Raw genomic sequence first — 25,418 nt, forward strand, 5'->3', positions numbered from 1 at the left:
ACTCATTGTTCTAAGGGCTTCGTATGTGCCATCTCATTTAATCCTCACAATAGCCCCATAAGGTTAGCATGACCATTGTACCTCCATTGTGAAGATGAGGCAACAAAGGAACATAATGATTGAGAATTTGTCCATTCATACAGCTAATGGAGCCAGGATTTCAACCCCAGTCTGGTTCAAAGCTTAAGCTCTTACCCATGACCCACATTACTAATAATCATTGACCATTAATTTCAGTATTAATCATTTATTAGAAAACCTTCATAACATCTGCAATAAAATAAATCCAAAATGTCAAATGATTGCATGGTCTGGTATTTATCAAAATCCAAATGTATTTTTCAAATGTGATTATAGCTACACAGAACTGGATTTATAATTTTAGTGGAAGAAAAATAAATACTATCCCTAGTATGGGAACTAATCCTAGCCTTTCAACTCCTGTTTCAAGAGCTATAGTCTCTTAGAGAAATGATGATACAAGCATTATCTAAATCCATAATTTTTAAGTGCAAAATTAAAAGCTATAATTTCACATACACATATGGAAGTATTATTGTATTAACGTAGACTTCAAAATGTATTCTACAACATGTCAGCTAATATTTTAACGAATTTCTCATAAATGTTCAGCACCATTTTTACAATGTAATATAGAGGACTGAGAGTCAGTTTCAGCATATAATTCTAAGCCAAATATTTGCTAACAATAGACTTTCAATGAAAGTAGCCAAACGGATGTTATACTGGAAGATCAAAGCTGGAGTCACAGAGTAAGCTTATATATTTTGTTATACAAGCATATTTGGATTTAAATTGGGTTAAAATGACCGCCAACTGGAAAATCTTTTTAGGTAGTTTGTATAACTGGCAGGAACATACTAAAAATGTAGATAAGGATGCCATTCCACCACAGATACTTCTTTGATGATGGAATACGAAAGTGCTGTTTTAGCAAATATCTTTTTAATTTGTTCAAGGCTAGATCACTTATGCTAAGCCTTCAGAATCCATTTGAGTTTAATTAAATTATCCACATTTGCCAAATTAATATGTAATTTTTAACTATCCATTTCACTTTTGCTATGTAGAAGCAGCCTAAAGCCACTGGAATTTCTTTTAAAAATAAGAAATCTGCAAATTTGGGGTTTTATTTTTACCGCCAACATATATGAATGCAACACATATAAAATGTGCCAACAACAAAAGGCATACAATTTACTATCTCTTCTCAATGTGCTAGGCACAATGCTAAATACTTCACATGCATTAACCATTATCCTCAATAACTTTGAGGTCGTTATACTACTGTTACCCGTCTTATCCCATTTTACAAATGAGAAGACAGAAACAAAAGAATTACGTCATTTGCTGAAGTTCACATAGCTAACAACAGGTAAAGTTGAGATTCAAGCCCCCAAAATGTAAGCTCTTACTCCCCACCTCCCATCCCTGTACAATTTTCCCTGATTAAGGTCCTGTCATAGGATATAGAAAGGTTGACTCTGATTATCCAGTTAGCATGACCATCTAGAATGATGGAAGGTAAGAACACCAGGTAACCTCAGAGTTCAACACTATAGAGTTCATTACATCTACCGAGCTTGAATTTTTAAATAACTTTTTGTGCTTTTAACAAGTATCATGGGATATTATTTTCATTTCAAATCAAAGAACATCTTTTCCTAAAATCTTAGTAAATTCTTTAAGAATGGTTAGGGCCTAAACCCTGACTTCTATTTACAACAGTTTTCAGGCAAATCAGTTTTGTAATCACTGCACGCTTCGTCACTCTCATCTGCTTTCCAGCCAAGGCACATGCCATTTATACTGTCCGGGAATGTCATTTGCTTGCTTTTCCTTCTCTCTGGAAAAACAGAGCCTTTATTTCCAAGTCAGATCTTATCTACATATGCCATATTGTTTGAATTCCATGGCCTTTAAAAAGTGCTCAACATAGAAGAGGATTAATAAGAAATATTGACTCATAGCTCCTAGGCAAATACTTTCTCAGATCAACAGTGGACTCCAACAATTCAATTCTGCCTTAAGACCCTTTTAGCTTTCATACTTCAAACTTCAGGAATATTAGCATTTGTTTATATTTTCTAAACTTTTCTGGATAGGTATAACTTGTTAAAATTCCTCCATCATATCAAGTAAGGAGAAAAATAGTATGATGTATGATGTAAAAGTAAGAGCATTATACCAAGAGCCAGGGTTTTACAGTTAATATTATTAGTGCTTTATTAGACTTAAAGCACTCTAACTCTCTGAGTTCAGTTAAAACTGCAATGAAATAAGGCTAGTAATACAATCTTAAACCAGAAGTGATTATAACTAAATTCTCTGAAACGTAATAAATCTTAGTTATAGTGATCCACAAACATTAGTTATAATCATTAAATTCTTTGGGGGAAAACTGCTTCCTAGGTATGTATAATATTTTAATTGCAAAATATATTGGATATCTTCCTTTCAGTTAGCTTCAATGATAACAGTGTTTTCAATAACAGAAACACTTTAAAGAAATGACTCATTCAACAAACATTTGTTGAGTACCTATTAAATTGCAGGCATAATTCAAGGTGGTGAGCACACAGCAGGGAACAAAAGTAAATCCCTACTCTCATGAAATTTACATTGTAGGGGAGTGGAAAATAAACAAATAAACATACACTAAGGGTGATAAATGTTATGTAGATGAAGGAGGCAGCTTCACAAAACTATAGTCATCTCAGCTGTTGCTATTTTATAAAGAGCTGTCAGGGCAGGCAATGTTTGAGTTGACCTTTATTGATATGAGGAGACCTTGGGGAGAGAAAATTTGATGGGGAAATATTAATAGTTGAATTTTGAACACATTAAATTAGTGATTTTGGTTAGACATCCAAGTAGAAGTGTTGATTAGGCAGTCTGAGTTGAAAGTTCAGGGGAGAGATATGAGTTAAAGAGGTAAATTTGGGAACCATCAAAATAAAGATGGGCTTTAAAGCCAAGAGAGTAGATGAAACTACCTAAAGAACAAGTATAAACAGACTAGAAAAGAGGCCTGAGGACTAAGCCCTGTGGCACTCCAGCGTTAAGGGGTCAAGAATACAGAAAAACAACAAAGCCTTACACAGAAAAATACATACCATACGATTCCATTTATATAAATTTCAATAGGTTTAGCACCACTACATGTATGCTGCTAAAAATCAGAATAGTAGTTGGCTTTGTAGTGGGAGTTAATTGTAAAAGGCACAAGGGAACCTTCTGGGGTATTCTATTATCTTGATGGGGGTGTATACATTTAAGATTTGTCCATTTCGCAGTAGGTAAATTATACCTCAATAAAAAAAAAAGAGAGAGAGAGAGAGAGAGAACGGGAGGAGATAATGTGATGACAGCAAGTGTAGACAACTCTTTAGAAATGTTACTAAAAAGGGTACAGGGGGAGATGTGGGGATCAAAGAAGAATTTCTGTTCCAGTTTTGGTTCGGGAAATACTGCAGCATGTTCTTGTGCTGATAGGCACGATCCAAGGGAGAGAGGACAAGAGTTAGGTGGTGTCTTTAAACAAGAATGAGAGGATGAGATTCAGGGCATCGTGTAGCATTGGCCTTTCCTGGCAGCCTGCACACTTCACCCTTAGTAATGGTGGTCATGAAGGAAAAGACATGGCTACCAAGCAGGTTAAGTCGGGACAGGTGTATGAGCCCATGTGAAAGTCTGATCTTATTCCAGTGTACGTACTAGCAGAGCGGCTTTGTCCTCACACTGCCCACAAACCTTCCCTTTTATCTTGGGTTTTTCATGTTCAGAAGAATTTGCCATTTTATAATTAGATGGTTGTTTCACTGGTTCTGAAAGGGAAAAAAAAGACCAATCACATTAAAATACGATGTTCAGTTTTCTGATTGATAAAGGAAATTATGCACATTTCTAAATTCTCAAACAGTATATAAATGTTAGTTGCCCAATAAGAATGGCATGTAGCCAAGTCTAATCTTCCCAGTAGACTAGGGAGGCCACAGTCCCCCTCCCACCCCCTGTGACCACAGGGCCACACATATCCACCCATATCCATTGTGCTGTAAACTCAGTTGAACTGGACATGTAAAATTACAGAATGTTAAAAACTATGCTTTGGATAGAATTCCCATAGCATTCTGCCCCATCTCTGGATCAAACTAAAGCCCACAGAGAACAACTTCTATAATAAATGTTATATATATTTTTATAATTTGTTCTATCAAATTATCTTAACTATCCAAATTAAATGTTTATCCTCTATTTTAAAAATCTTATTTCTTTTAGAATTACTGTAAATTCAAATTTTATTTTTGGTTTTTGCTATTTTCAAATACTGTATTAAAATATAAAGCAGTTTTCAATATTATTTTAATTTCCCAGAGTAAAATTTCAATCTATAATTTTATACTGCTAAAATTTTCTTCCTAGAGTTTAAGGAACAATGCTATGAAAGTTCTCACTTTTCAAAAATACTATTATTATGATCATATCCTAAGTTGATTTGTGACATAAAATAAGCACCCCTCCCCAAAATACAGATAAAATATATTTTGAGTATCAAAGAAAAAGAGTCACCATTTTTGGGTTTAGAATCTTTATGCTGCATGAACAGTTCTAGCACTTAAATTTTCTATGTAATTCAAATGTGAAAAAAAAGAAATTATACCTTCAGCATCTAATAATATAATGGTAAACTGTTTACCTTGAAGCTGCTCCTTCAGTAATTTTAATTTCACTTTTCCAGCAGAAAGCTGTATTAATAAAACAGATATTGCATGTCAGGTATACAAACTCAAATTAAGTTACTAATAAAAATATTATAAAGCCATAACATTTTGGTGCATCTTGAACAAAACAAACATTTTGAAAGAATAATATAATAGGAGATCTTTAATGCATATATAGGAATTTTAATTAAATCAAGAGAAAATTCATAAAAGAAAAATATATTTTGGAAATATATATAAACCAGTTTTTTAAAAAAACATGTCACAAATTATCTTTAAACAAAAATTACATATCACCATGAAATGATTTTAGGAAAGCACTAGCATTCAAATATTGTAAAGGCTCAGTAAGCCTTTTCTATCTCTGATCTTTCTGAAACACACAAAGCCTAATATTTGTGTAGACTGAATCTAAGCTGAATTCTGACTAAGCTATTCTGCTCACATAACTGTAGAAGCTAATATTATTATCTTAATTGCCCAAATTAGAGGACCACATGTTTAAGCGTCATAGGCATAACCTTCAAGTATATTATTTGTGATCCCTGACTTTCCCAAGTTGTAGCCAAAAAAATTGAGTAAGTAACAATTATGGATAGGTATTTCAAATAAATAATCACTTAAAATCCTTGGATCTTAAGAGTTTAAGAAACGAAACAGACTCGCCAATTGCACATACTTGCCTTGGTCTTATTAAAACCAACATCTGAAGTACACAGACACTCACGGAGCATGGCGCACACTTACACACACACTGTCAATTCATGCCTCATTTTCAATTTGCATGCTCAATTGCCCAATTTGTACATGAGAATATGAGAACAATGGTTGCCTCTATGTCTATGGCTGTACCAACTGCAGTCATCTTTGAAAATTTAGGCCTAATTATTTTCAGTGAATCTAGTGGTTTTGCTTCAAAAGGGCATTTGTTTGTTCCCATTCTTTAAGGAGCTGCTCAGATGCTATGTACCGAACACAGCAGACAAGGAAATAGAATTGAAATAATCAATTTTTATGTGAACCACACTTTTATTTTTAAACTGGCAGTGTTGTACAAGTTACAGATAATTTAATCCTATTTTTTATAACCAAATTATCCAATACCATTACCTTAATGATACATCTGAATTGCAACATGATCTATGTGTTTATAGGCTACCTGGGCAGAATGGATATACCACAGCAAAACGAATTCATTATTAGGGACATGTTATACTTTGTTCTTGTTACTGTGAATAATATTTTTCTGCTCTATGAATATAGCCATATTTACTTCAAATGAATCAAACCGCATACAAATATTTCAATGAACAAACTGCTAGCTTACTATTTTTAGGCAAATAGAATTTCCTCCTAAGTCTGATTTTTATCTGTTGGGGAAAGAGATGAGGGTGGAGTAGCGCTGGCCCAGGGATATACACACACACACAGGCAAACACCATAAAGATATATGTATATGGATATGCATATGTGTGTATATATAAAACACCAGGAATTCAATATACTGAAGCCTATACCTTATTAACCCACTTATGACTCCACCAGGAGATGCTGAAGGGGTCCTATCAGGAGTCAGGGCAGCTTAGTGTCTCTACCACACAGACATATTATCTGGGCCCTTGGGGTCAGACTATTTGTATTCATCGGCCTCCCTGGCATTCACAAATGCCTCCATCCTGCCACTAATGTTATAATCCACCGTGCTGGGCCCACACTCCTTCCACAAGCCACCTTTTCAAATATCCTCATTCTTAATCCAATTAGCTACTCAACCTTTGCCATTCTCCACTACTTGTCCTTCCGTCCAGGCTGCTCTGCCCTTCCATGAAGCCCTTTATTAAGGAGTCCTTTAACTATCTTATGCCTTAAAAATTTCCTTAAAATATCTCTTCCAAAAGTTCACAGTAATTAGACCCACCTTTCCTCACACACAACCTTCTCCACAGAACTCTCCAGAGGAAATAGCTCCATTTCTCCTCCCTTTCACTCACCAGGAGAGAAGGAAAATGTTCTCCCTGTTTGCCCCTCAGTGCTGCTTCCAGGATACTGTTCCGCTCTCACCATTAGGCGAAGCTGCCTCTACTGAAGGTCCCCACCATCCACTTATTGCCTTTATCAATACCCAGGATCCTCTTCCACCTGAACCTCAGCAGTCTGTTCAGTATTTCTCTCCAGCACATTTCTGGGTGATGATCGTGGAGACTTTACTGTCCCTGTTCACCTGACATCCTGATGCTGAAAACCCTCCGACATGCTGACTACTATGAACGTCTAAGTGCCTCCTCAGCCACCTGACCATTATGACCAAACCTTGGGCCTAAGCAGCAATCTGAATGGCCATACCTTCAAAATCCCAAACTCAGAGTTTCTCAGTGCAAACCGCAATCTCCTTACCTCCTTCCTCTTAGACCTCCCATTATCTACCAACCATTGTGATGAAATAACAGCAACTGGGTCCCCTACAAATCCATGCTGAATAAGCCCCGTGGGCTCTCATGGCTCTTCAGCAATCCATTCATTCATTTGCTACTAAACCTCAAACATGATTCTCACATGATTTGGCTACTCCAAATCTTCTCCATTCCAAAAAACTCAGATTCACCCCATTTCCTTTCCTTAATCTGAACAGATGATCTTGCCTTCAAATTTACTAAGAATGCCAAGGTCTTCCTATTAATATTTTTCCACAGCTTCCTGCCTCACCGCCTGTCAAAAGCAACCTCTAAAAATGTACCTTTACTGCCACCTGTTTTCTCTTCCATTTTTCTTGTCTCAGAGAAAATGTGCCCTCCTTCCCTTGGTCAGGCCGTCCTCAAGGAGCTACCTCTTCAAAGCCCTCAGCAACCGGCACCTCTCTCATTTGAATCTTCAATCTTTCTTCCACTAGTGAATCTATCCCTCAGCTACAAATTGGCTCACACCTTCCCCCTGATTCTAAATATATATATATATATATATATATATATATACAGTATTTATATATATAGTATTTGTTTATATATTTTTGTATTATATATATAAAGTCTCCTTGATCCTATTAAAGCCTTGAGAGATCATCCTCTGTTCTCACGTTTACTGAAACTTTAGCCTTTACTCATTGCCACCTGCCTTTCTTTTTCAACCACTTGAAATATATTTTTACATATGATAACAATCCAACCATCAAATTTATTGTTTTTAAAAATTCTCATTCTCCGTAAATAAACATTTTAATGTGATTTTCAGTTAATATTACAATTGGTTTCACACATATTATCTCACACCTTGCTCAAAACTCTGTGAAGTAGTCAGCAAGTACTGTTATGCATGTTTACAAATATGGTAACAGTAGCCCAAGAAAGGTTACATCATTTGTCTAAAATCACAAAGCTAATGAGATGAGTCAGGATTTTAATCTATATAGTCTAGCAAAGGGTTTCTTGTTCTTGGTACCACTGACATTTTAGGCCAAATAATTCTTTGTTGTGGGGTCTGCCCAGTGCATTGTAGAATGTTCAGCAGCACCCCTGGCTTGTAGCCACTACACACCATTAGCCAAAAAAATCCCTCTCAGTGGTGATAACTAAAAATGTGTCCAGACATTGCCAAATGCCTCCTGGGGGACAAAACTGCCCCCTGTTGAGAAACACTGGTCTAAAACTAAACCTAACTTTTTCATTACAAATACGTCAATCAAGGTTGACTTCTCCATTTTTTTTCTAAAAATGTCCTCCTTTACTTTCATCTCCTATGAAATTACATTACTTTGACTCTGTTTCTCCCATTATTTCTCTTCTCAGGCTCCCTTTACTGGAGAGCTGGCAAATTATCTTAGAACTAGCCTGAAAGCCTGCATTCCAAATCTTGGCCCTGACCCTTGACGTGAGCAAGTTATTTAACTTTTTTGATGTTAAATTACTTCATTTGTGGAACTGGAAAAAATAACAACTGCCTCTTAAGAGTGATACAAGCACTTAATGAGATAAAACAGGAAAAGCACTGTTGACTGGTATAAAGCAGACAGTGAATAAATATTCAAGTTCTCTTTGCTTCCATATTCTCTGGGCTTTATCCTTCATACCTGCCCTTTATCCTTTACACCTTTCTTATCCTTTTTATAAATTCTTAGGGAGCACATTTACTCTCTCAGCTTCAACTAACACATGAGAATGCAAACAAAACTCTAACATCTTTGAAATTTGCTAAGAGAGTAGAACTTCAATGTTTTTATTTAAAAAAAAAGGTAAATATGGATGTGTTAATTAACTCGATAGAGGGAATTTACTCACAATGTATATGTATATCAAATCATCGTGTTGTACACTTTAAATAACTTACAATTTTACTTGCCAATTATACAATAAAGCTGGGAAAAGAAAGTAAGAGAGGGAGGGTAGAAGGGAGGGAGAGAAGGAGGAAGCCAACTATCTAGCTCTAAATCTAAACACCAGAATTTTTTTTTCCAGCTCCTTTATTTATTCTATCTCCTAGGCAATTCATCCTGGAATATCAGTTATATATTTGACTTCTTCTTTTCCTTTCTCACTGTGTTTTGGGTCCATGTTTCCTTTATATTTCTTCTGCTACGTTCTCATTCAGACTCTTCTCATCTGACCTTTTAATAGACTTATAAATAGTCTCTATGCTTCTGTATCAGTGGTCTCCAAAGTAGCGTGTATGCATGCCTGAGGGAGCTCAGGAAAAGATCAAAGAGAAGAAAAGAAGCATCTATTCATGTTTATATCATCTTTGATTAATTTCCATATTTTGTTTTACAATAAACATGACATATTAGTAAATTAGTATGTATATAAATAAATTATATTTATAAGTAAATTAAAAGTTCATAGATAGAAAGTCCATTCTCAAAATATATTTTTATTGCTGTGGTACATGATCGAAAGAGTTTGAATATCATTTGCTCTATACTCTACTTACATAAACTTCAAATACACTGGATATTAACAAGATCAACCATCATACATCATTATCTTAAACTTGCTACTCTCCTGCTTCAAAGTTGTCAGGGAATTCTATTCACCCAGTGAAAAAGTCAACACTCCTGAGTCTGGTATTCAGGCCTCCTACCCTCCTGCCCAATCTTATTTCTACTCCCACCTTCTGTAACTCCCCAACCCCCCATGCTTTCATCCTCAATTATGAGGTTTATGGGAATGGGCATTATGACTTATTCATCACTTTTCCTTACAAATATATCTAGTACACGCTCAAATATTTGTAGAGCTAAACTATTATTTCCCAAACACAAATGATTCATACACTACATGGCAAAAATTACACAGTGATTTTTCTTATAAATATTTTCATATGTGCATCATCTTTTACATTAGGTAAGGATATCCTTGAGAACAAGGATAATTCACTATAAGACAAAGAAGGCACTTAATAAATGCTATTGAATAAATAAATCAATAATCACAAAGAGTCAGCACTTTTAATATAGTATATTTATAACAACATCTAAAGTATGGAACACTGTCTCAGAAAGATAATGAAAAATGCAAAGTGTATTATAAAACTTTTAATACAAAAACTAAAGAAACATGTCTCAGTAAGAGAATGACACTAAAGAATAAAATGCCTTTTCTAAGCCAAAAAGGTTAGAAGTGCCAAGATATCTGTAGATGCCAACTGACCCAATGGAAGTTTAATGATAGGTATATAAAAAAGAAAAAGCTATATAAGTTAAAACTTACAAAGTCACAGATTTTGTACTAAAGAATCCAGAAGCAAAACAGTTTTCTTTACATAAGGACACTCATTTGCCTTTAACCTTAAATATTATGTAATGTTATATTTTACAATACACAGTAAAGATAAAGCAATTCTATAGCTGGGAAATTTTAAAGCATTTTCCCTTGGGTATCTTCACATATGGAATCAACAGTTTATGAATAATTATTATTCAAGCAGAACATAAATACATTAAATAAATGTGATATAATAAAAAGGCAGAAAAAAGTCTGTCCTTTGTTATATCAAATAATTTTGCTTTCACCTTAATATAGAACTACATAGTTCTATTTCGCGTACTTAAAACCAGAACTGAACTGAATGGAAAAATTCAGTTTAGAAAATTCACCTGAAGATGAATTTTTAAAAATCAACTTTCAGATGAAAAACAAAAACATATCCGAATAGTGAAAGTTGCATATTAGCCCATAAAATATAATCGAAATCCAATAACATGCAAAGTTGTTAAAACAAGAATAGGAGGTTCTTAAGTATGGAAGGGAATGCAAGATCTGAAAAAATAATTTATATCTTCTCAGCAAACTGCCTAAGAATCAAATGGTATTTTCTTACCGTAATAACATTTCCTTTATTTTGTGACATCATGCATGATTGATTACCCAATCTGCCCACTTGTCCAGATTTCCAGTGACATCCACTTGACCTTCAATATATATGAACAGAAGACAAAATGTAATTACTAAATATATTTCTCCTTTTAATGAAAACAAATATATTTCCCCTGTTTCAGAAAATGGAAATTCAGTTGTTAACATTTAACAGACCACCACAAAATAAAAATGAAATATCAATAATGCCACAATATCCTCAGTAATTCTAAAATATAGCTCTATTATATTTGGAACTTTTGAGAAGAAATGAATAAAAGTGAAATGTCCAAACACAGATGAAGAATTTCATTTTTTTAGACATTTACAATGACTAAAGATAGCTTTACTGATTTATAGGAAATTTTACAGATTGTCATGCAGTTTTAAAAGCTAAGCGTTCACAAATGTAAAGAGAAAAAGGAAGCAAAACAAGACCCCCCAAAATTCAGCAGATCTACTATGTGATGAATTCCTTATTAAGACTTCAAATTAGCTCCCACAGCAAAAGGTAACAGAGCTTGCAAAGAAGGCAAACTGTTTCATTTTACAGTTTTCAAAGCACTTTTATTTGAGCCTCACAAAATCTTTTGAAGTCAGCAGAGCAGGGAGGCCAATTCCCATTTTAAACAATAATGAGAGAAAAACTTGCCCAAAGCCACAGAAATAATAAATCATAAAACCAAGATTGGAAAACCAGACTTTCCATCTTCCTGACCAGTAACTGGCAGGTTCTCATTCTGGCTGTGACATTTACTATCTGTGTGACCTTAGAAAAGCATTTAACTATTCTGAAAACCTAGTCAAGCTTTAGAACATTTTTGAAAACATCTAGAAAAGGTTCCTCAACTAATGAAAACTTACTCTTGGGGGCTGATTTCAGGAACTCTGATTCACAGATATATTCATGATCCACTGAGAAGCCCAAACTAAATCCAAATTAGTGAAGGTTTAAAAAAATAAGAAAAAAAAGGAAAAACCAAAAAAAACACCGTAAAAAAAGAGAACTGGCCATTGGATCATTAGGATAAGAGCAGCAAGATACAGAATAAACTTTGTCACCTGGGATTTACTACATTGAGATGACTTTGATTAAACCAATACTCTGGTTATTAGAAAGGTTGTGTGTACAGCTCATGAATACTTTTTCAAAGAGTTAATCTCTAAAGATAAACACTACTAAAACTATAATAAACCTTTCAATTTTCTTTAATGGTTCAGAAGGTACTTCATAGATATTTGATAATCATCATTTTGAATACTAAACAAAAGCAAATTTAATACACAGAGAGTCTGGTAATATTTAGTACCACCAAAAGCATATGAAATACGCCCACTCATTCTCTGTAGGAGAAAGTTATACACTTTTGAAGCCTATTTGAAAGAAATTCTCCAATGTCTACCAAAATGTAAACTGCCATATACTTTGACCTAAAATTACATGGGTGGGAATTTATCCCATAGGTACTCTTATATATGTAAGCAAAAATATATGTAGAAGCATATTCATGGCAGCATATATAACCACAAAATACTGAAAACTTAATAAAGATCTGAAAAATAAATGCTATTATAGCCACACAAAGAAATACTATGCAGCCACGAAAAGAATGAGATCGCTGTGCACTGACGTGGCAAGAGCACTAAGATATATCAAGTAGAAAAGTAGAATGTGAATCCATCCACAGACTTTTATAGATGAACTCATTTTAAAAATGTAAAAGACATGTCAGGTACAAACCTACACATAGACACACACACACACACATTCAAACACATATATACATAGGCTTGTACAAAGACATTTGTGGGAAGAAACATTTTAATTGTTAAAAGTGGTACTACAGGGCTTCCCTGGTGGCGCAGTGGTTGAGAATCTGCCTGCCAGTGCAGGGGACACGAGTTCGAGCCCTGGTCTGGGAGGATCCCACATGCCGCGGAGCAACTAGGCCCGTGAGCCACAACTACTGAGCCTGCGCGTCTGGAGCCTGTGCTCCGCAACGAGAGAGGCCGCGATAGTGAGAGGCCCGCGCACCGCGATGAAGAGTGGCCCCTGCTCGCCGCAACTGGAGAAAGCCCTCGCACAGAAACGAAGACCCAACACAGCCATAAATAAATAAATAAATAAATAAATAAAATTTTTTAAAAAGTGGTACTACAAAATGGGCTGGGAGTTAGCCTAAAGTGAAGAAGAGATAATTTTCATTATATAACTATCAGTTATACTTGATTTTAATTATATTTATGTATTATTTTTACAACAAAGCAAAATGCTCAGTAAAATTAGTACAGATATGCAAGCATAATATTAGAGAAGTCTCATTAATAAAATTTCAGCTAAAGCACATTTGCTAAAAATATTTCAAACATACGTGAGGGTCTGAATGATTCTTCTCTATGTGCATGTTAACCCCTGCCCCCCAAAAGTCTTTTAATAAATAAAAATGCCCTACACATAAACTGGCAATCTGCTATTGATGGCAATTTTATGGGAGCAAAGGGCAAGTTCTGCATTGCTGTCCTCAACATTCCAGACTATAACTGGTTCAGAAGAGGAATGTAAGAAAAGAAATAAGAACATGTAAGACCAAATAAGGTTCAGAGGAAAGGGACACAAATAGAAAAAGGAGGGGAAATTTAATATTGCTTGTTCATCAGGAAAAGCCAGAAATGATTCATTCAGGACAGATAGTCATTGGAATGACAATAATATATAAAATAGTTCTTGACATAAGGACTTCAGTTTATAATAAAATTCATTTTATTCCTCTAAAATCCTCTAAAAATGTCACCCACCCTCTTTCTTCCTTTTCTTTGCTCCTTGTTGCTTGGAATTCTTGTAGTTTCTTTTCCATCTCTTGGTTCTCCAACTCTAACTGTACTTTCTCCATTCTCAGTTCTTGAGCATTTCTGAATAAGATTTAAATGCAAAATGTTCATTTGGAGTAAACAAACCCCCCCCCAAAAAGGAAAAAAAAAAGGCAAAATAAGTTTATATCATGGTTTGCCCTTAATTAAAATTATGAATAATAAATATGTGAAAAACTATTTTAAATACTTCCTTTGTAGTCTTTGAAATATGGTTTCTAAAGTTAGCATTTGCTTTTAATTAATATTCTCCTGAAGCAAGGTATCGCTTTAAATCTTAAACTTTTGTTTTATTACATTGTTAGAGGTCTCAAATCATAATTCACGTTATACATGAGCTATGTCTTTATATATGTACAAATATCCATGACACACAAATAGAAAATAAAATAAAAATTATTTTCTAATTTTTTATTTTCTAATTTTGAAGGATTCAAGTATTCATACTTTGAATCATAGTGTTTAAAATAACTATTCTGTATGGGCAGAATACACATTTTTGCTAAATTAATCATTTTGGAAAACTTTGATAAATTTCTACCTTTATGCCATGTATGTATAATACAAAAAGAGAAAGAGAGAGAGAGAAAGAGAGAGAAGGGCCTGCTTGGAGCCTATTAGGAAGAAAACACCTATCAAGGGTTTTGGAACAGGAGCCATCAAAGAGATAAATGGGAACTGAGCCAAGCACCACCTATTGTTTCCATTGAAGGAAAGCAACAAGAAGAAAACTTTCTGAGGACAGAGCAGAGCCCCCTTACAGATTCCTGTACAAGAGCTTTCGTAATAATATCTGAAGTTCATCAAGCTTTTGATGCAAGCTATTTTCTTCATTCTACAATTCTGGTCCCTTGTCAGCATTAGTCACTGAGTCTCTCTTTCATAGAAGTAAACCAACCTAGTTCTCTAGCTTTCATTCTCTATCATGAGTTTAAATCTCTTCCTTCGTTATTTCATTAGTGTCTTATTATAATCAAGTAGTGTGGGCTACTTGGGTATGTGTGCCATGGCAAGGAACCAAAATAAGAATAATGAAGATAAGAGAGAGAAATAATTGAGAGGTGGTGAGCAATCCACCAAAGAGCAAGTGGGCCAAAGATATGTCCCCAAGTGGACAGTCCAGGAAGATATATGGAAAGTGAGAGGAGGCGAAAACTGTCTAGAGCGTTCAGAGAAGCTGGTGAAGACATTGAGAGAGACAGGGATTATTTTCATTATATCTGTTGCACAAGGAGTAATTCAGCCCCTACTACAAACAAGCACTGTCGTAAGTGATAGGACATGAGACCCAATGTAGCTTCCATTATAGAAAGGAACGTAGAAAAGCGTGAAGGTAACTGAAGTATAGTATAATGGTGTTTTCATTGGAGAAGTACAGGGAGATACCTGAGCACACAGAAAGGGCACATACCCAGCCCCTGGGGCCGTAGGAACAGTTCTTGGTGGAAGTGAAGACTAAGCTGAGTCCCAAGGGATGAAAGGACTTAGCCAGTCAAAGGGAGGTGGTGAGAGCAGTGTTCCAGGAAGAAAGAAAAGTGTGGGTACCAGTAGAAAAGAGTGATGTGTGGGTCCAAGAACTAGAAGTTCCATGTGCCCAGGCATTGAGTGCAGGACGGGGAGAGTGGCAAGAAATGGAACTGCTGAGGTGGACAGTGGCCAGATTATGAAGAGCTGTGTAGGCCATGATGAGGAATTGGGATTTGTATTCTACGAGCAACAAGAATTTTTAAAAGGTTTTAAGAGAATTGAGACTTGGTAATACGTGCACTTTAGAAAGATCACTCTGGCTGTATCATGGAATATTAATCAGAGGGTGTAAGGCTGAGAGCAAGGCAGCCAGTTAGGAGACTATCTCAGTAATCCTAATAACAGAGAGACCGTGCTGGTCTGACAGGACGGAGACAGTGGAAAGAAAAATGGGAACATTTGAGAAATATAAGAAAATAGAATTAACTGGACTTGGAGACTGACCAGAAGTAGGTGACTGACCAAGGAAGGGACAAGGAAGGAACCTGAGATAACCCAGGAGCAACCAGGAAGCCAGTGATGCCACTTCCTGAACTAATTCACTCTGGGGTGGGCTGGGGACACAGTTCAGGATTAGTGGCCCAAAGACTCAGTGGCCCACAACACTTTCCACATGGCCTCCAGAGGAAGAGTTCAAAAGCACACATGTGATTGTGTCACTTGTTTGCTTACAAAACTTTTGATGTTCTGAAAGTCCCCACTATGGTAGAGGAAGGGGGTGCGACTGAAAAAAAGCAACTGGCCTACTGACCAAGTGGTCAAGTTGATGGTGCAATTCCGTGGGTCTGGAACAAAATAAAAGATTCTTCCTGGAGACAGCCTTAGACACAGAGCCAGAAGGGCAACTAAAGTTGATCCCACAGGGACCGTGTCAACACAACAAATCCAAGAGGCAGAAACAGCCCACAGAAATGGTGTGGAGGCTGGAAAAGAGTAGAGAGGAATTGGAGAACACCAAAACGTAAGACAACATTAAGACAATTGTTGAGACAATGTCAAATAAGAAAGACGTGGAACAAGGAAAGGGCAAGAAAAGACACTCCAGAGCAATTACCATAGAATGGGTGTTCCCGCCCTAGTTTCTATGGGTTGTGGTTCATGGGTGGACCAGGGAGACATGCAGGCCAGGGAACAGTGATTCCCCCTCATCTCCAAGATAAATCCCAAACTCCTTAGTGTGGCATACAAGTTAATTTATTAGCTACATGAATTGCCGTTCTCACCAATTTTGTTCTATTAATCTTAGTGAACTGGATATGTCCGAAAGTCCCCAGACTATGTGTCTGTGTGCCTTTGAACAAGTTTCACCCAGTAACTACCCAACTAACTGCATCTTTCAGGCAAAGCTTGGAGACCTCCTCACCCCTGGCCTAGCAGTTTGGGCCATGTTCTCATAGCTACCTGTGCTTTAATATCACACCATGTTTCACACTACTTTGTAAATGTAATTTTACTTATTCCCATCCTCCACAAGCTACCTGAGGGCAAAGATTGTGACTTTCTTCTTTTGTATCCATTGTTCCTTAGCACAGTGTATACACTATGTGTACTTAACAAATGTTTGTTGGATGAATGTTTATAGGTATATACACACAGACTTAAAACATATCACCAAAATGCATTGCCCCTTCTCTTTTTGCATTAAAAAAGTAAAATTGGTAATACTAGCAATTGGATAGCTCCCCTCCTTACCAAAAACTAGTAAACCTAATAATGATAATGCCATATAACTTTTTCTAGTTGACAAAATTCTTTTCCACACAGTATCTCAAAAGTAAAGGGAGAATTAGGAAAGCTCTGAAGACACTGAGTAACCACAGGACTATTTATCTGGATCAGGGAACTCAGAAACTATAATTAAACATTGACAGTCCGTCCCCAACCCATGATGGCTGGCCCTGAATCATATTTGAGAGGAAGGCCTTGGGAATTCCCAGTGACTCTAGATGATCTCAAAGGGAAATGGTATATTGAACCTTCTGGTACCCCTACCATGTCCTGAAATTTCTAGGTTACCCAGAATTGCTTGACTCAGGCCGAATGCATCTCCAAGGCAATCTAGGACAGAAGGTACCCGTCCTGGGAAGGGTGAATTCAACATAAAGTCCTTTAACGATGCAAAGTGCAAGGGTAGTTAGTGATTTCTATTCCTTGTTTAAAGGTCTCTCACTTTAACAGTCTCCCTAAATTTCAATTTCTTTCAGTTTCTTCAGGGTGACTCTTTTCTAATTTTGTACAAGTGTTACAAAAATATTTGTAACTTTCTGTTGTATTGCTTCAATAGTTGATGAACCCAATTCACATAGATTCTTGTGGCGTAAGTATTTTTAGTCCTCATTTTTAAACCATTATAGATTTATAATATTTCAAACCTACTCTCTTAGAGCAATGTGAAGAAAATGGAGATGAGAATTCACAAAATTTTATTTCAACTCTAAACAGCCTCATATGAAAAGAATACTTTAAATTATAAAATACAGAAACTTTAGCAACTATTCTATTTAAGTAATAAACACATATGCACTTACTTATATTTTAGCTTTACAGAATTTCCAGGTTTTCCCCATGGAAGAACCACAAAATCTTTGGTGTTCATGATTACTGTCTTAGTATTGTCTAAAAATTATTGTGATTTGCGAAAACTTCTGAAAAAGTAACAAAGGCAAAAGAATTATGTCAACATAAAGTGGTTAATGTTACAAATTTGAAAATACATATAACTCAGGAAAATTTTTAAACAAGAAAACATTATGAGGGAAAAGATCAAATCAATGGTTAAACAACAAGAAATTATTATAAATGATAAATATATTATGTTATACAAATATTTATATGCTAATATAGTTATAACTATAACATATCTGATGGAACTAAAATTTTACGAATAATTATATAGCAAAAGACTGTGGAAACTGAAAGTGAAGAATGAATTCCTTAAGACAAATAGAGCACATATTCTGGCTCTTTCTATGATTAAGATTATAACAATATATATCAGGTATTTGTTCCCAGCCAAAAATAATATCCAAAGCTAGGTAGGTAGTGAAAAGAACCTTAGAAACACAATCCAAACTCGAAAACCTTTTTTTTTACATATACGGTAATGTAAAATGAGAATTAAGGTATGCAATAATTACCCAAAGGCATTCTAGTATCCTCATCTATCAAAGAAAAATTTAATGATGCTCTTTGCCTAAGATCAAAAATTAGCATATTTAGAAAGAATTTTTCAACAAGAAATGAAACAAAAAAGATTTTTTGCCTAACTCCAAGTTAGCTAGAAAATTAAATTATTCAGAACACCCTATTTCCTGAGTATCCCAATTACTCATGGTTCTACAATAATTTACTCTGTAATGCTGAACTGCTGAATCACATGCACAACTATTAGATTTTTATATGAATAAAAATTTCCAAATTCCAAACACTCTTAAATATGAGGCAATATAATAGAGTCCATAGTCATAAATGCCCAAACCATTTGATACCATCATTTTATATATGTGCTCCCATGTGCTCATAACCCCTATAAATATTTATTAAGGCTCTGCTACATGCACAGCACTGGACTGAGAGACATGAAGGAGTCAAGGCCCAAGGAGATCTGTTCTCTGGGCTCAAATAGTGTAGAGTCAAATAGGGCATATAAGACCTATATATAAAAGCCATAAAACAAGGTAGGAATCACAAAGGCTATAAAACTTACAGATATAAGAGGGGAGCAAAAGAAGAGAATTCAAGCTGGCTAGCATTTAAAGTGGGGCTTTAAGGTGAAGGGGGGCTAATATATAAAGATATGGACGGGATGAACTTTCCTCACTGCTAGAAGAAAACAGCTCTTGAATGGAGGGGGAAAAGTAGGTGTAAACTTGGAAATGTAGGCTGAGGCCCAATAATGGGCAACGTTAAATCCCAAGTTAAAGCATTTGGAATGTGTTCTGTAGCTAATGAGAATCACTGAAACTTTTAGAAGGAAGAACAGGAAATAAGCCTAGAAGGTATGCTCAAAGACTTAAGCAGAGAAGACATCAGAACAGGAGTAATCAAGTGTAAGTCTACTGTGACATTAAGGTCAACACTACCGAATGAATCGAATCTCTGGGAGATTATTTTACAATTCCAATGATGCAACCACTGATCAAAACATTTTTGGAATGCCTCTTTTGAGACTGTCTGCAGAGTCCATCATATATCCAACAAACACACAAATCTACTTTGCTATACCTCATTCAAAACTAAAAATGATGGTGGCCAGCAGGAGCAACTACTTTGTTCACTCAAATCTAGTTTCAAATTACTCTACCTCCAGAAATCAGATTTAGCCTGAAAGGGTAGATTTTTAATTCCTTAGAGGAAATTCTAAGGCAATTTATTCTCTGAAGAGAATTCCAAAATGGAATTATACAAAATAATTTTATACTGTAAGTAATGTAATGGCTGCATCATAGGACAAAGTATATTTGTGCCTTCAATCAACAGTTATTTAGCTGCTCCTTTGTGAGCCCTATTGTGGGTACTGAAGTCACAATGGTTAATAAGACATGGTGTCTTCCCTCAAAGGACTCACAATCAAGGGGAAACCACACAAATAAAGACAATACCGTGCGACATTCTGAAAGAAGAAAGTACTTAGGAGAGACGTCTAACTCAGACGCATTTCTCAACCACTAAGTCCTGTCTCTCGAAGCTAAAATCAGAGTCAAAGAAAACCAAAGATACCACAGGAATGAAAAACAAAATTTGGTTTGCTTCTACCCCTTCTTTGTAGGTAAAATCTTTGTCTCATTTCTATCACAGACTACAAAAGACACCTTTTAAAAACTTCTAGGACATAGAGTAACAGAGAGTCTATGTATCTCTTTTTGATCTAAATCAGGAAATCCAACTGCTGGACACTCATCTACTGTCGGTAAGTTTTTCGTGAAAAGTTCCATAATGTTATCATTACCATTATCATCAAAAAATAAAATAAAAGAATCCCCAAAGTTAATATGTCTGATTAATTAAAATAACTTAAATTGCCTTAACTTCATTTATGCATTGAGATACACAATTTTATATGTGTATGTACATTATGCATAAAGCTGAACTGATACACAAGGACTGAAATGAATGAAAGAAAAATCTGTAAATTTCATTAGGATGAGATGATTCAGATTTATAGCTCTGCTGATAATGTGACTTAGCCAATAAATAGTCTTATTCAGGGGGCATTTCACTTCACTGAATGCAATTAGTAAGGCTTCTTCTCAATTAAATGTTTTATCAAGCCACAAACAAAGGCCAATTTTCTTGTATGAAGAAAAAAAGGAAGATTATAATTGTGAGTCACGCTCTTCTGCCTGTTTCCTTTCCTGAAACCAACAGAGAATTAGTCACCGTTCTTGGGACAGCAAGGATATAACAATGTCAGCAGGAAGAATAGCAAGGCACAAAACTTTAGTCACTTAATGGAACCATGGAAACACAGATATACTCTCTGATATGCAAACCTCATAATTCCATGTGTCCTTTGATCAATAATTTTTTTCTTATAATTGAATACCAAAAGTTCAGTAGTTATTTGGAAATTTTTCTAGTTACCTGATTTATTAGACTGCATCATTTTTGTCCCCAAGCTTGTTTTTCCCCAGACACATACACACAATATGACCCAGAACTGCCCATGATGGTTTGAATGATCCTTCTACATAAGTTCCCATTTTGGGAAAGCAACCCAAGCATCAAGGCCTGCCACGACAGAATGGAAACAAGGAATTTATGCTCTATAAATCTAGAAACTCCAAGTATTCAAGAGCTGCCCTTGGCTCAGAGAATTTACCATCACACCATTGGCAGAATGGGATATTTGGGAAACCACTGTTTTCATATAACTGAAAACTTATCTAAGGTTAGTTGATTCTTCCAACAACCCAGATCATCTTAGAGATGAGAACTTAAAAGCCAATAAATAAGGATTTTTCTTTACTTTAGCACAGACTTTCAAGGGGTCTAATAAGCAAGCTTTTGGGGATGGGTATTTACCATAGTACTTAGAAATCAAAGGCCTAAGCAAGAAATGCTAAATGAAAATGAATTTAATTAAAAATAGTTAAATTAATAAAAGAATTTTAACAGTTCCTCTGCCTGATATAATCCTTATTTTAAATATATATGTGTATGTGTATATATATATATATATATTTTTTTTTAATCTAAGGAAAGAACTGTAAACACATGGTCCTTAGCATAACATCTTATGCTTGAGTGCCCTATTAAATAAATATATGTCATTTTCTCCTACCATAAACCCTGAAAGTAAATCAGAGATTAACATCCGGGCTGCATTCAATCTTTCAACCAACCAAAATATTTGATAATTAAACACTGCTTCAGGGCACTAAATGGTACCCAAGTCACCCACTTTTTACCTTCTATGTGCCAGTTCCCTTGAGAACAACTGAAAAAGTTTGGCTTTAAATATCAAGGGGCAAGATATCCTTTTAAGATAATTTCCAACTAAAAATGATAAGTAGTTCCATGAAGAATAACAATGGAATATTACTCAGCCCTGAAAAAGAATGAAATAAGGCCATTTGTAGCAACATGGATCGACCTAGAGATTATCATGCTAAGTGAAGTAAGTCAGAGAAAGACAAATATCATATGATATCGCTTATATGTGGAATCTAAAAAAATGACACAAATGAACTTATTTACAAAACAGAAATAGACTCACAGACATTGAAAACAAACTTGTGGTTACCAAAGGGGAAAGGGTGGGGGAAGGGATAAATTAGGAGTTTGGGTTAAAATATACACACTACTATATACAAAATAGATAACCAACAAGGACCTACTGTATAGCACAGGGAACTATACTCAATATCTTGTAATAACCTATAATGGAAAAGAATATACATATATATATATATATAACTGAATTACTTTGCTGTACACCTGAAACCAACACAACATTGTAAATGAACTATATTTCAATAAAAATTGATTTAAATAAAATAAAAATGATAAGTGATATTAAAAGATACTGGGTTTAAGTTCAGAAGACCTTTGTGTTAGAGGGTCTCTGAGCTTCAGTTTATCCAGTACAAAAAGGTAGGGATCTCCCCCTCCCTAATTTGCAGAATACTGAACAAAAGGTCTCTGATTCGTGGCCTATAAAGGGCTTCAGAGAGTTCTGGGTTAGAGAAGGGGGCAGCCTTAGAAACTACCTTGAGAAGTAAATGAGGGGAGCATCAAGGCTCTGCTTTACCCACAGCTGCCCTGATTTCATCTATTTTTACATAATGAGCCTCTGGGTCAGACTTAAAGAAACTCTTCTAGAGCTTAACAAAGTTTTAAAGGCACAATAATAAAGTAATATATAATTATTATTCTGTATCAACTAAAAACTTTATATGATTATAAAAAATACAAGTTTTAAATTTATAAATCATACCTTTTAGAAACCTAAGTCCTTTTATATATTTATAGTTTATTTCTCCCATCCATTCTCATACAATCTACTGTTATCCTAGGTGCTCTCTTGTGAATATTTTAGGCATGGGAAAATTAATACACCCATCCAAGATTGGTGACAAAGCCAGATATTACAATTTTATTCTCAGTCCTGTTAGCTCCTCTTAGGATTTAAAATCTAAATTGTTCTACATACTTAAAATAACTAATTCATATCATTCATATTCCCCCCCCCTTTCATACTCTTAACCTACCATAAAAAGGAAATTTAGAGTAAGAACTGTTTTACCAAAACTATTTTCTAAATTTTACAGCAATTTATTTAAACACCATTGAAACCCTTTTGAGTGTCAGATTGCTCTGTTTTTTGCCTCTAAATAGTTCCCCCTAAACACAGGAAAAAAAAAATACCCAGGGGCTTCGCTGGTGGCGCAGTGGTTAAGAATCTGCCTGTCAATGCAAGGGACACAGGTTCGAGCCCAGGTCCAGGAGGATCCCACATGCCACGGAGCAACTAAGCCCGTGTGCCACAACTACTGAGCCTGCGCTCTAGAGCCTGCAAGCCACAACTACTGAGCCCACGTGCCACAACTACTGAAGCCTACGCGCCTAGAGCCCATGCTCGGCAACAAGAGAAGCCACGACAATGAGAAGCCCGCGCACCACAATGAAGAGTAGCCCCCGCTCACCGCAGCTAGAGGAAGCCCGCGCACAGCAACGATGACCCAACACAGCCAAAAAATAAATAAATAAATTTATTTTTAAAAAAATACCCAGCTACTCAGCTTGGTACTTAAGATTCTCCATTATCCATTATGCCTTATGCTTTATTTTCCACTTCTCGGCTCACCGAGTTTTATTCTATTCAGTGCCCAGTTCAAAGGCCACCTCTACCATGAAGGTTTCTTCCATCAGAAACGAGCTTCTCTCCTTTAAGGACATAATGTGTATTATACTCACTTGCTACTATATTCTGTCTTGTGTTATTTTTGCTGCTTTGCTTATATAGATGTTATTTCCCCAAGTATCCCAGATATTTGAGGGTAATCCTACCATTGATCTTTGAGTCCCTAGCAATTAGTAGAGTGTCTACACATAGTGTACTGTCAATAATAATGTGCTAGGTTTTAGTATTTAATATTTTTCTACTGCTTTGAATTTTCTGTATAATCAACTCCATGAAAAACAAATTTAAAACAAACACACCCTCTTTCCCATTTCAACAAATCTTTTTTCTTTTTTCCATGTGCCAGGTATCAGGTTAAGCACTGAGGAACAAGGTGAACCAGACACGTATAGTACTAACCCTCACTAAACTTACACTCTGGTGAAGGAAGTAGGAAAAAAAATTAAAAGCAAATAAAATAATTGTAGGAAGTATTAAATGTTTTGAAGGAAATAAAGGACCGAGATTCTTTCAAATAATTAATTTGTAATACAGCTGGCAATATTATGGGAGGTCAGGGCAGACCTCCAGTAGCCTCTAAGATGAGGTGCTAGAGGGAAATAGAGGTGTGTGCACTGTGTGTGTTTTCTCATCTTCCATAAGCATACAGTTTACATAGTTTTTAATCCTGGGTAGGCATCAACTTTATAGGATTTTTTTTAATGAGTCTTGATAACTCCACAAATAAAAAATACATAACTGAACTTACACAATATATCTAAGCTCCTCGAATGCTGATGGGAGGAAGAAGAAAAAACTTCCACAGCTTCAGATTTCTCAGGAATCTGGCGCCCCTCACCGTGACCTTTAGGGAGGAGTGGACTTCTAGAATGAAGCGTATGCATGTGGCCGCCCAGGCAGAAAGAAGGCTACAAAAGGAGGTGTGATAATGGTTTGTCAAGGCACCAAATTTTTCAAATAAGACTCAAAAAGACTTCATTCGAAAAGGCTGGGTTGTAGAAAGGGTACAAGTGATGTGACGAAGGCCCAGGTTTCACTGTTTAGGGTTCACCCTCGTTCATGTCTCCATTAGCATCAAGGGCTGGGAAGTCTTTTCTTTGGAAAAAAATAAGACTCCCAACTCCGGGAGTCTAGGCCGCTTCCTGCAGCGCCTGGCACTGTGGCGGGCACAAGGCAGGAGCTCAACAAACACCCGCGGGGACGGCGCCCCCAGCTCCCCTGGGGCCCCGTCTCCTTTCCCGCCTTCCGGCCCGCTCCCCGCACCACCCAGACCCAGCGCGCTGCCCGCTACGCCGACTGCGAGGCCCGCCGCCACCGCAGCCAGCCGACCCACCTGGAGCCCCCAGACGTGTGCGTCACCGTCGCCCGCCGCAGCGAGCTGCCGGGAGCTTCCGCCTTGGTCTCCTTGGTTACCGCTTTACCTCGGTACCCATAGCAACCAGAAGGCTTGGTACTGCGGCTCTCGGCCCGCAGAGGGAGCAAGGGAGCCCTGCAGAGAAGTAGGAAGAGGGAGAGGAGAGGAAGAGAAGGAAAGGGCAGGTGCCAGAAGCTTTGTGCTGGAGTGGGTAACAC

The 25,418-nt window shown here is 36.2% G+C and overlaps 1 protein-coding gene across 1 annotated transcript in view; it reads right to left on the bottom strand.

Moving 5' to 3' along the window:
* ZBBX (zinc finger B-box domain containing) overlaps nucleotides 1–25,201 on the bottom strand; it is a 110,905-nt gene extending 85,704 nt beyond the window's left edge. Inside the window, exons 1-7 of the mRNA XM_057545624.1 lie at nucleotides 25,180–25,201; nucleotides 24,595–24,754; nucleotides 18,010–18,126; nucleotides 13,883–13,996; nucleotides 11,052–11,142; nucleotides 4,721–4,769; nucleotides 3,739–3,848 (exon numbers count right to left, since the gene is read on the bottom strand). Coding sequence (XP_057401607.1) covers nucleotides 3,739–3,848; nucleotides 4,721–4,769; nucleotides 11,052–11,142; nucleotides 13,883–13,996; nucleotides 18,010–18,077 — 432 coding nt within the window. The 5' untranslated portion in view covers nucleotides 18,078–18,126; nucleotides 24,595–24,754; nucleotides 25,180–25,201. The remainder of the gene's footprint in view (nucleotides 1–3,738; nucleotides 3,849–4,720; nucleotides 4,770–11,051; nucleotides 11,143–13,882; nucleotides 13,997–18,009; nucleotides 18,127–24,594; nucleotides 24,755–25,179) is intronic.
* Between the last annotated feature and the right edge of the window lie 217 nt (nucleotides 25,202–25,418).

Source organism: Balaenoptera acutorostrata, chromosome 4 (genome assembly GCF_949987535.1).
Source record: "Balaenoptera acutorostrata chromosome 4, mBalAcu1.1, whole genome shotgun sequence".
NCBI classification, from domain to species: domain Eukaryota; kingdom Metazoa; phylum Chordata; class Mammalia; order Artiodactyla; family Balaenopteridae; genus Balaenoptera; species Balaenoptera acutorostrata.